Below are 12092 nucleotides of genomic sequence, written 5' to 3'. Positions count from 1 at the left end.
CAAATCAAGATGGTAAGGACCTTGCTGCTACAAAAAAATACCCACAAGACCAGAGTCCTCTGGGGAATCTGTGCCTGGGCGGCACCATGCATTAAAACACCAGGAACAATTTGAGGGGGTTTTTTTTGTTTTTTTTTAATCTCAAGATGTGGGCCTTTCTATTCAATATTAACTCTTATGGTCTTTTCCAAGGGGGCGTGGCTGACAGGCTTTTTGGTGGGTGTGTCTTTAGACTGCTTGGCATAATTACCATCTGAGCCACAGCTCCATTGTAAAGACCATAAAAAATTAGTGCTGAATAAATGATGGATTTATATGATGGATTTCAAAAAGACAAACAACTGAATACTCCAAAGAAGCAGTCGGAATTAAATAAGAGCAATAAACGGCCATTTTTGACCTGCTGACAGGTTCTATTTAGAACTTTACTGAATGCTCTTGACTAGAGGTACAATTCTTGAACAAAACATTGAAAAAATAACACCACAGGCCCGACATTGAAAATCCTTCCCACATCCACAAAATACGCTTCACTCTTGGCATCTCTCTCATTTGGCCCTTCTGACTTAACTTGTGCCGCTGGGCATTCTCACCGACTGGCAATGTTCTTTGATTAAGGGGTACTTTACACGCTGCGACATCGCTACCGATATATCGTCGAGGTCACGTCATTAGTGACGCACATCCGGCGCCGGTAGCGACATTGCAGCCTGTAACACTAATGAGTGACGATCAACGATTGCAAAATCGTTCCAAAACGGTGATCGCTGCTGCCACCGGTACAATGTTGTTCGTTGTTCCTGCGGCATCACACATCGCTTTGTGTGACACTGCGGGAGCGACGAACATCTCCCTACCTGCGTCCACCGGCAATGCGGAAGGAAGGAGGTGGGCGGGTTGTTACGTTCCGCTCATCTCCGCCCCTCCGCTTCTATTGGCCGGCCGCTTAGTGATGCCGCAGTGACGTTGCTATGACGCCGAACGCACCTCCCCCTTGAAGGAGAGATTGTTTGGCGGTCACAGCGACGTCACTGACCAGGTATGTGCATGTGACGCTGCCATAGCAATAATGTTCGCTACGGCAGCAAGCATCAAATGTCGCACGAGCAACGGGGGCAGGATCTATCGCGCTCGATATCGCTAGCGATGTCGCAGCGTGTAAAGTACCCTTAAGTGTCTCTCACACCTTTACCCTGATGTTCAATCACAGGGTCTCTTACCCTATAATCTCATACAGAGACAGATATTTAATTTTGTTCCAGTGTGGTTTCTCTAGTTGCGTAGACAAGACTGTCTTTCAACTGAGGTAAACTATCAATTGCCAAACTCTCTACTCTCAGCACCAAGGTCACATCAGCTGTACTTGCTCACCTGACTGCAAGTCTGACCTCATAGCACAGGAAAGTTGCACTTATTCAATGTCCCATTGCTAAAAACCAAAACACTCAAATAATGCTCTCATCTGTCAGTTATCATTGACAGCTTAAAGGGATTTTTCAAGAATGAGATAAAATGGAGAAAATGGACTCCCTGATATAATTCAGACCGAAGCCCATTTTATTCTCGTTAGGATCGGCTACAAACTGAAGACATACAGCTCCCGAGACCTGTGTCTCAGCTGTCAAGAGCTGCATCACACATACCTCATTCATTGCTCAGGAGCAGGACTGTGATATGTAAAGAAATAGGTCATAGCCCACAATGTGCTCAGTGAGGAGATCTTCAGCTTCATCCTCCTCTCCTGTCAGTTTGAAGGCTTTATAGGAATGCATGGAGATTGACTGCGTCCAACTAAAAAACAAATAAACATTGAGGCTGGAGATATCCTATGTTCTGCTCAACTGTGGAGTAGTTAAATTTCTTCAAATATCACAGCCCTCCTCCAAGATTGCTGAGGTATGTGTGATAGAGCTATTGTTGATTGTGACACAGGTCTCAGAGGCTGTATGTCTCAGAGGACATCGCCAAAGCAATATACTCGTACTACCAGAGCGCTGCTGCTCCTTATGTACCCCCATTGAACACTAAACCGGTGTGCATATTTAACAAAGGTCTAAGAGTAACCGAAACCTTACTTTTGACACACCTTGGTTTTTGGATTTCCATAATAAAAAAGAACTTTTGCTTTATGCGATTGAGTGACTGATTTTTTTCATTTATTGTGTGTGGTTTGGGACCTATCTGTGCACCAAAAATAATTTTCAGAAGTGCTGTATTTTTATTGAAACAGGAAGCATTATGTCTTCAGTCTGCAGCCCGTCCGGGCTCGTAACTAGAATGGGCTGCAGTTTGAATCTATCAGGAAGGCCATTTAATCTTATTCTAGAACTCCTTTAACCACTCCTCATTAAAACTTTCCACAGTCACACATGAGGTATCATCAAATGGGAACAGAAATACATGAACTACTATCTAACACACTACATGGTTGTTATGCTCAGCTGAAAGAATATGCTTCATACATAGTAGAATTTTCAAATGTATGAGGCCTGATCACTTCTTGACAATTCCCTGCCCCTTACAATGCTATAGCCATATTGGACAGTGAGCGATGACAATGCATGTACAGCACTGTGGAATATGTTTGCACTGCCATATATAAAAAAGCTTTTAAAAAAAAAGGATACGTCAACATAGCAGTCAGAGTCTAGATAACGTGCACAGTTCTACTATAGCTTCTTCTGAGTTTTCCAGGAAAACCACTTTTCAAGCAGTATCTGCTGGCAAAATGTAGGGCTTCCCTTTAAAGAGGGTCTGCCTTTTAAAAAAAAATCCCTGAGCTCCCCTAATTCTTTTCTGCATTGCGCTGTATCATTTCATCGCAGAGATATTCACATTAGTTTTTTCTGGAGCGCACTATGTGAAATCTCTTCTGTACAGTGCAACTAACTGGGTGTTAGTTCATATTCTTCTTTGGGGGCTTGTGCTTTTTCCCAGATGCTGATAATCACAGCTCTGCAATTTCTGAGATGGATAGATTGCTAGATCAGCTGCCATGCTGTGATTGTCAGCATCTCAGAGGGAGGTGTGAAAGAGAAGACTGCGAAGAAATGTCCAGTTGGACTGCAAAGCAGAGATTTCACATAGTACAGATGTGAATATCCCTACAATTCAGTGACACAGAACAAAATAGATAACAGCAGCAGAATTAGGTGAGCTCAGGGACTTTAACAAGATATTTCACTAAATTTTTTGAGCAAGTAACAAGTCTTTTTTAAGTAAATAATCTTGATAGTACATATCATGTTGGAACCAGTACAAAATGCAAGACACTTTCTTGTTTCATGTCTGTCCATAGCAAATTTTTCAAGTTTATTTTTGCAATATAGAAATGTATTATTTTTTTACATGGAGAGTAGTCACGTATGGCATAAGAAATATTACAGGGCCAATTCATTAAGAGTAACGTTGCACCCATCACTCTTAATGAAGGGCTTGAGGAGTACGATGACCCCAATTCATTAACACTAGAAGTCACAGAAATCTCGAGCTCCCCCCTGAAGTCCCAAAAGAGGGTCAAATGACCCTTAGGGTACCGTCACACTTTAGCGACGCAGCAGCGATCCCACCAGCGATCTGACCTGGTCAGGATCGCTGCTGCGTCGCTACACAGTCGCTGGTGAGCTGTCAAACAGGCAGATCTCACCAGCGACCAGTGACCAGCCCCCAGCCAGCAGCGACGTGCAAGCGACGCTGTGCTTGCAGGGAGCCGGTGTCTGGAAGCTGCGGACACTGGTAAGCACGGTAAACATCGGGTATGGTTACCCGATATTTACCTTGGTTACCAGCGCACACGTAGCCACAATACACATCGGGTTAATAAGCAAACCTTTGCTTATTTACCCGTTGTGTAATCCGGCTATGCGTGCAGGGACCAGGGAGCCGGCACTGGCAGTGTGAGAGCTGCAGACGCTGGTAACGAAGGTAAATATCGGGTAACCACCTTGGTTACCCGATGTTTACCTTAGTTACAGCTTACTGCAGGCTGCCAGACGCCGGCTCCTGCTCCCTGCACATTCAGATCTTTGCTCTCTTGCTGTCACACACAGTGATGTGTGCTTATCAGCGGGAGAGCAAAGACCAAAAAATGACCCAGCTCTGTGTGTAACGAGCAGCGATCTCACAGCAGGGGCCAGATCGCTGCTCAGTGTCACACAGAGCGAGATCGCTAATGAGGTCACTGCTGTGTCACAAAAACCGTGACTCAGCAGCGATCTCATTAGCAATCTCGCTGTGTGTGAAGTACCCCTTAGTCCAAACTGAATAGAACTAACTAGAAACGAAATGGCTAAACTCAATGGAAAACAACAACCTCCTGTGGTGCGACAGTAATTGCCTTAATTACAGAACAAAAGACTGTGATTAAATGACCCCTCTCTGGGACTTCTAGTGTTAAGAGGACATGTTTGAGAATTTAGTTGGAATGTTTCTTTTTCAGGTAGTGAATTGAAGCTTCTGAGCCCCTTACGGACCAAATAACCTTTCATGTAATGTTCGATGGTGTTGGCTGTGTCTTACATGGCCCTCTTTTAGGTAGCATGCTTTCTTAGAGAGGCAGACACGATTGTTTTTACGCTGTATCCACATTTTTTAATTTACTGAAAAAAATGATTAAACAATTGCTGTACTTTGATCAAAAGATGTCCAGATTTTATGAGACACTGTCCATTTTACAGTCTGCTTCTATTTAAAGCATGATTCCAGCTTTATTCAGCGCTCGAGTGGCGCTTTAAAGCGTCTTCATCGTTTACCGACACTGTTCCCGTCCCGCGGCGCCATCTTGTGACAGTAACGTCTGACTGGCTAGAAGATACAAGCTGTGTCAGAAGTACTCAATATATCTGTTGAGAGCTCCAATGAGGCCAGAACTAAGATCTCATAAAGATGTATTGGTTTGTGACCTCGGTTGCGCTCCATGGAGCTCTGGAGCATGCTGGCGGGTCACAAATCGCCCAAGCCGTACGGGGCAGCGGCGAAAATGGGTGAAGCCACCGGAAGGTGATAAAATGACATTTAAAGTAGCACTCCAGCAATGAAATTAAAAAAAAAATGCTGGAATGGTGCTTTAAAGAAAAAAAAAACAGCAAACCCATTCATGTCAATGGCGTGGCCTGCCTGCAATTACTCTGAACTGTCCCAACATTTGGAATTTTACAGGATCACAACATGAAGAGAAGGATTATGTTCCATCCAATAAATCCATCCAAACTTTGCCAATCAAATCTTCCTATAAACGAGTTCTTTTTTGCTGTTGAGATGGATCCATTTCTTCATCGCCATGATTTTCATCCATCAGCTGTTCTTTCGGAAAGTTATCAGATCTAAAAATAAAAAAAAATTTTTTTAGACTTTTAAGTTTAAATGGTTTTTCAGGTCCTGGGAAAGGATAAATAAAATCTTTAATTCTGCCCAAAAAGCTAAATTAGTGAAATTTTAAGCATATCATTAAACTTCCTCAACAGTCTCCTGCTGCTGCTCTTCATCCTCACCCTCATCCCTTATTTGTTTATATGCCAATGTAATAGGGTTTACCCACTTTTTGCAGTTATTTAAATGTGTGTACGGTATGTTATTGTGTGTTTTGTGTTGACAGTGCTTCACTTTGACATGTGTGTGTGGTGTTTTTGCCAATAAGTTAATGGGTAAGAACTATTTCTCATCTCCCAAAGGCAAAATTTAGTTTGCAGGTACATTTGCCTGCAAATCCTTCACTGACATTACTAGGGACATTGAATATGAAAGTGTTGCACCAAAACATCTACTGGAAAGGCCTGTATGGCCGGATTTGGCATTTCATGCATTTGAAGTAAGGGAGGTGATGTCACTTCACTGAATGGTCAGTGTCTCACCAGGGTCCGTTTCAGACCTAACAGCTATCTAGAGTTGAGTTCTCATGGCTCTTTAGGAGAGAGGATAGCCATTGAGTGTTGGCATAAGGGCCATACGAAGATGTTGAACAATGGTGTAGCATGAACCTAGAGTGGAGAGACCAAGGGTGGGCAGTTTGCAGAGACAACTGAATTAGTCAGTAAACCAGGCGAGAGCCTAGATGCAAATTTAGTCCCTGACAAAAAAAGACAGGCTTTAATAACGTAAAAGGCAATAGAACTAAGCTTATGGGCAACAGAGAGCCTTCTTGTCTTCTTTTAGCGAGCCGGCCTCTCTATGAACTAGCTCTGAAACTAAGATAACCAAGGAATTGACCTGGGGACTGTTCTCTCCCCATGGAGTTCGGTGGTGTTGCACACCTGTTCAGGTTCTGTAGTGTAGCTCACAGCCTCTAGGTTCCTTGTTAAAAGAACTGTTACCTGTGGTAAAGAAACCATCAAGGGATTGTGCATATCTGAAAAATAATGAATAATCAATAAAAGGTTTACTAGTTCTGTCTATACTGAATTCAGGACATCCTTCATCAGGGTTCCCAACACTCAGCCCTCTCTTACCATCCCACCTGCAAGATGAACATTACATGAGTGGGTCAGCCAACGGTGGCCTGTTATGGTCAGTATTCAGTATTATATGAAGATATCCAAAACTGGACTTAAAATGGTGTTTGAACTGTAGTCAGACATGAGACATTCTGATCATAACACTTTTGTGATTCATGGTGACTTAGCTTAATATAAAATGATGAAACACATATACATATATATCTCAAAATAAAATCTTTTTGCCATTTACCCAATAGAGGGAGTGTACGTATTCTTGGCTCCTATCCAATTTATTTCTATAATGTATTTGAACTTCTGTGATTAAACCAGTCATCTTTTCTACTCGGACCCATGGTCATCTCTGGTCTGCATAGATGAATAGCATTCATGTCTGACATACATTTGACTAACGATATGGAGTGCAGACCGGTTTAAGGGGTACTCTACACGTTGCGACATCGCTACTGCTATATCGTCGGGGTCACAGTTATTGTGACGCGCATCCGGCGCCGGTAGCGACATCGCAATGTGTAAATCCTAGGAGCGACGATGAATGAGTGCAAAACAGTCAAAAATCACTGATCTGTGTGACGTCGTTCATTTTCATAATGTCGCTCCAGCTGCAGGTACGATGTTGTTTGTCGTTCCTGCAGCACCACACATCGCTGTGTGTGAAGCCGCAGGAATGACAAACATCTCCTTACCTGCATCCACTGTCAATGCAGAAGGAAGAAGGTGGGCGGGATGTTACGTCCCGCTCATCTCCGCCCCTCCGCTTCTATTGGCCGGCCACTTAGTGATGTTGCAGTGACGCTGAACGCACCTCCCCCTTGAAGGAGGGATTGTTCGGCGGTCACCGCGACGTCTCCGACAAGGTATGTGCGTGTGAAGCTGCTGTAGCGATAATGTTCGCTACGGCAACGGCATGTGCGACAGGGGCGGGTGCTATCGCTCTGGACATCGCTAGCCGATGCTAGCGATGTCGCAACCTGTAAAGTACCCCTAAGATGTGAATGCATACTTGAATTGCATCACCCCCAAATTATGCTCCCCTTGTCACCATAGTGACATCACTACCAAAGGCTGTGAAATGTTATATGGATATGACTGGATTACACGACATTTAGCAAACATGTGAAAAGGGGTGCCTATACACTGGCAAAGCAAAGCATAAGGAATTCCAAATTTAACTATAAAAAAATAATTTAACTTTTTTACCCTTTTAGGTAGAATTAAATGTTTTTTTCTCTTTATCCCAAAAAAATCTACGGTATTTTGGACTGAACAAGTTGACTTGATGAAGATGAAATCAGCCTGTGGAAAGTAGTCCACAATAGTGAAGGTTGAGGAACAGACTTCTACAGTCATGTCAACATGTAGAGTAGTCATTGTATGGCCATAAAGAGGCTATTCTCAACTCTGTAATGTTATTACCCACTGTGAGGTAGCGTCGTCGGCTGCGCTGCAGAAGACACGGGATCCAGGCACCAAGGTTCACAGCACACGGTTTATTCCAAAGAAATAGTCCATAATAGTACATATGTGCCTTTCCGGCAGAGAACTCAGGGAGATGTGATCACTCCCTCACACCCGGCACACCTGCCCTTGTTCCTGAATCTATTTATCCCTCCCTTCAGCCTGTAGGGAAAACAGCATTAACCCTATAGTGGATTATCATGGAGTGAGCACAACCGGGGCGAGACATACCGGCCGTCATAGATAACCCCGGTCACAGTCTCACACCACCCACAGAATCACAAAATCAGGGCTCTGAAATGCCCTTTCAGAATGTCAGGATAATAAATAAATTCACTGCACTCATAGATTGTGATGCAAAATTTTTCCAAATTTATTGAGGCGACTGTGAAGTCATTCCGAAGTTTCGACCCCGCCTGGATCTTAGTCAAGAGTCGCTTCAAGATGGGTGCCTGGGATATGGAAATTTGAGTGGGTTAATAGCGTTTGGTAGAGAATACCTTGAGGATAAAGGTCCTGGGCTTAGCCAGCGCAGCAGCGCTGTGGCTGGTGATATGGTATATCCTCAGGATACACCATATCACCAGCCACTAGTATTAACCTTATAAATGGGCATACAGATATTTTTACACTATTGAAAAAAGATGTAAAATGTCTCACTTCTGAAGATCTTGACTATAAAAAAAAAATCACGATTTCAAGTTATTGGAATTTGACTACTAATATGTGGATCTTCTCTGCAGAAAATCATTGTGGTAATCAGAGGTTCTCACATATTGACAGTAGATTTACCTTGGAATGCCGTTGGCCTCATGAGTATGGTCTTGAAGGTCCCTGTTTCGTGTTTCTGGTAATAAGAAACAAAGAAGACCTCCGATTATCGGGCCACTTCCAAAAATGCCCATTGGTATAGCTGGGTGGTATTTATCCAAAAGGCTAATAAGGGGAGAAATTATCCCCGCTACTCGGGCTGTCATAGAGCAAAGTCCCACTCCATTCTGCCTGGAAGCACACAAAATCTCACCGTGAGCAAATAAACGGTTTATTCACTATAACATATATTTAAAAGCAAATGTACACATTGGGTTGAATACATTCAATAAGTACATCTACAATAGAAAATGTTTCATGTGAAGAGTGGCCGGGGGCATGGACCGGGCTCCGACGTAGTCGTGGGTGAGGGGCTCCCGCTCTCTCTTTGGCCCAACCCCCGGTCACCAACACATATCAAAAGAAAAGGGATTGTGGTTGGCAGGGTTCCTTGTGAGGTGTATGGATTTTGTTCAGGCCCTTGTTTGAACCAGAAGTCTCCTGAGGGGGATTTATGGACACAGATGCATTGTTTTCATTCAACAATCTTTTACTAATAGTATTAGTATAGTATAGCACAGTATTTCTTTCACATAGTTACTTTTGAAAATTTTAGGTACGGAACACTTGACTTCAAAGTTCCCTTCTACAGCAGACTGCTCCATGGTTCCTGGTACTACCGCTGTTGTTCCATTGTCCTCTCCCTCACTTTCTAACACCACAGTCTCACTCAGTAAAGTCATGGAGACCCGCCATGGGCGCCTTCACCCCTTGGGGTCACACTACTGTTTTTGATTTCCGAACTCTATTGGACAAAGCTCATCTACTGGGTTCCTACATGCCAACCTGTTCATCCAAGTCTACGCCTATGCTATAGGACTAGTACAACTGGAAACAGTCGCAATCCGAGTTGCCCGGGTTGGGGTGTGGTACTCACTATGGTGGGAAAGGGGTACTCTATTATTCCACCCTGCAATTGAGTCTCTAATACTGATTTTGGCCCTTGTCACAACCATCCCATCTCTGGGCCTCCTGTATTCAGCTGGCTTATACACTTACTTTTTCAACTTAACTTTTAACTAACTCTCTCCTGTCTGTGCATGACTATATCTGATAACTAACTTTTCTCATTATTCTACTATCTCACTGCCCCTGTTGCTAGGCAACCGCCAATAGCTTGTTAAGGAGCAGTACCTAAAACCGGCCACATACATAAAATAAGCATTAAAGGGAATCTGTCAACAGGTTTTTGCTACTTCATCTGAGAGCAGCATGATGTAGGCAAGGATATTCTGAATCCAACGATCTATCACTTAGATTACTGGGTGCAGCTGTTCTGACACAATGTGCATTTTTAGCTTTAGTCATGTGGCGTAGTCGGCAGGATGTGTGACCAACAAAATCATCCCCCGGTAGTAACTTATAACCGGACAGCTCCCCCGACGTCTATTGTCAATCAGGTGAGAAAGTTTAACGGACGGAACTATCCTGTAACTGAATGGACTGAACAACTTAAGATAGTGGGGGAAATGTATAACACTGATCCTAAGACCTTAGCAGAAATGGCCATGCTAACATTAGAGGGGGAAGCGTGGACGACAGTCAGGCTGGAGACGGTTAGGGGCCAGCGTACGTTGGATGACTTGGTGCGGGTGCTGGAGAACACCTATGGGCCGACCACATATGCGGGAACATTGCGCTATATGTTCTTCCGGCGTACTCAGCTCGAGTCGGAGGACATTCCTCAATATGCCAATGCCCTTCAAGTGCTGCTAGAACAAGCCTGTAGAAAAGAAGAACAGATAGCTAGTACGGGTGCCCGTGACCTGGTGTTGAGAGATCAGTTCGTGACCGGATTGAGAGACCCGTACCTTAACCGCTCATTGCAAGATCTACTCCGGATAAATCCGGCCTTTATGTTCGCTGAGGTCAAACAAGAAGCTATAGAACGTTCAAGGGGACCTGTCGTGGAGACACAGACATATACCGCGGCTTGCAGGTCCATATCTGGTATCGGGACTCCGAACAGCGACATGGAAGAACTGAAGCAGATGGTGGCAGAGTTGCAGAAACAGGTGTTACAGCTCACCCTAGACCAACAGGCGGGCCGGCAAGCGAGACAACAACCCAGCCGGCCGATGGGAAGATGCTGGACATGCGGCGACCCCCGCCATAGAGCAAACCGTTGCCCCCAGAACTTTCAAGTTCATCCACGGTCCGATCTACCAGAACCAGCAAGTCATGTCCCACAACAGCGGCCGCCTTTAAACTAGACGCCCCTGCCAAAGAGGGTCACTTGGCAGGGGAGGCCAAAGAGAGAGGTGTAGGAAAACAGAGCCAGCCACGGAGCAAACTTGCATCAAATAGCCCCACCCTGGAAGTATTACTGGAAGGGATCGCCGTACAAGGGTTAATGGATACTGGGTCTCAGGTATCCACCATCTCCGAGCAGTTCTACGAAGAATGTCTAAAGCTGCGGGTTGCCTATGACCCTGATACCGCCATCAAGATCAAAGCAGCCAATAATCTACCCATTCCGGTGACGGGAGTTGCCTGGATAAACACTGAAATCTGTGGCCAAGATCTCAGGAAGGAATAATCGTGGTCAGGGAAGGCTTTGGATCAGAAACGCCCATGATTATTGGGATGAACATCTTGAAAGACCTGAATCTGGTGTTGTTTACCAAGAGGGGGCCCAAGTACTGGCAAGAAGTGACTGCACATAGGGCCACCCGCCGTGCCTTTCAGCAAGTGGTCCGGACCTGCAACCTCCAGCGAATGACCGAAGAACAACTGCCGCTGGCCACGATCACCGTACCCCGTCATACTAGGATCACCTTACCGGCTGGGAAAGAGACAGTTATCTCACTACCCCTTAGCACCACAAGACAGCTTGAAGGCGTGGAGGTGCTGATTGAGCCGCGCACCCGGAAGGAAGGGAAGCTGAATCCACTAGTCGCTCGAACTCTAGCAGTAGTGAGAAAGGGAAGAATTCCTGTCAGGCTGGGCAACACGGCTAACGTGAGCGTTGACCTAGAAGCCGGGACACAGCTCACCCGAGTCTACGCTCTAACCGAGGAAGTGAACCCTATGAGCCCCCTCCAGTTTGTACCGTCTACAGAGGGAGAATGGACAGTGACGGTCTCTGCCATGGCCGCTGTCGCGGGTGACACCAACGCGGGGCGAGAACTACGAGAGAAGTGTCAGTTGGACGTATCCCAATACTCCAAACGGGAGGTGTCCCAGGTGGAAGAGCTACTTCAAGAGCATCAGGCGTCCTTTGCCCGGCATGACACCGACTTTGGGTGCACCACCAGTATCAAGCACGAAATCCCCACCGGTGACACTGCTCCTATCCGTGAAAGGTACCGCCAA

At 45.1% G+C, this 12092-nt stretch overlaps 1 protein-coding gene across 2 annotated transcripts in view; it reads right to left on the bottom strand.

Moving 5' to 3' along the window:
• Positions 1-3296: 3296 nt before the first annotated feature.
• Positions 3297-12092, bottom strand: part of LOC142244497 (solute carrier family 22 member 13-like) — a 44370-nt gene continuing 35574 nt past the window's right edge. Inside the window, exons 9-10 of one of the 2 annotated variants that reach the window (XM_075316731.1) lie at positions 8700-8909; positions 3297-5321 (exon numbers count right to left, since the gene is read on the bottom strand). In XM_075316731.1, the coding sequence (XP_075172846.1) occupies positions 5228-5321; positions 8700-8909 (304 nt within the window). In that variant the 3' untranslated portion in view covers positions 3297-5227. The remainder of the gene's footprint in view (positions 5322-8699; positions 8910-12092) is intronic. The other variant, XM_075316732.1, reaches the window with a different exon arrangement.

This window comes from Anomaloglossus baeobatrachus, chromosome 6 (assembly GCF_048569485.1).
Source record: "Anomaloglossus baeobatrachus isolate aAnoBae1 chromosome 6, aAnoBae1.hap1, whole genome shotgun sequence".
NCBI lineage: Eukaryota > Metazoa > Chordata > Amphibia > Anura > Aromobatidae > Anomaloglossus > Anomaloglossus baeobatrachus.
Note: the sequence above shows the minus strand (reverse complement) of the source record. Positions and strands in the feature narration are given on the sequence as shown.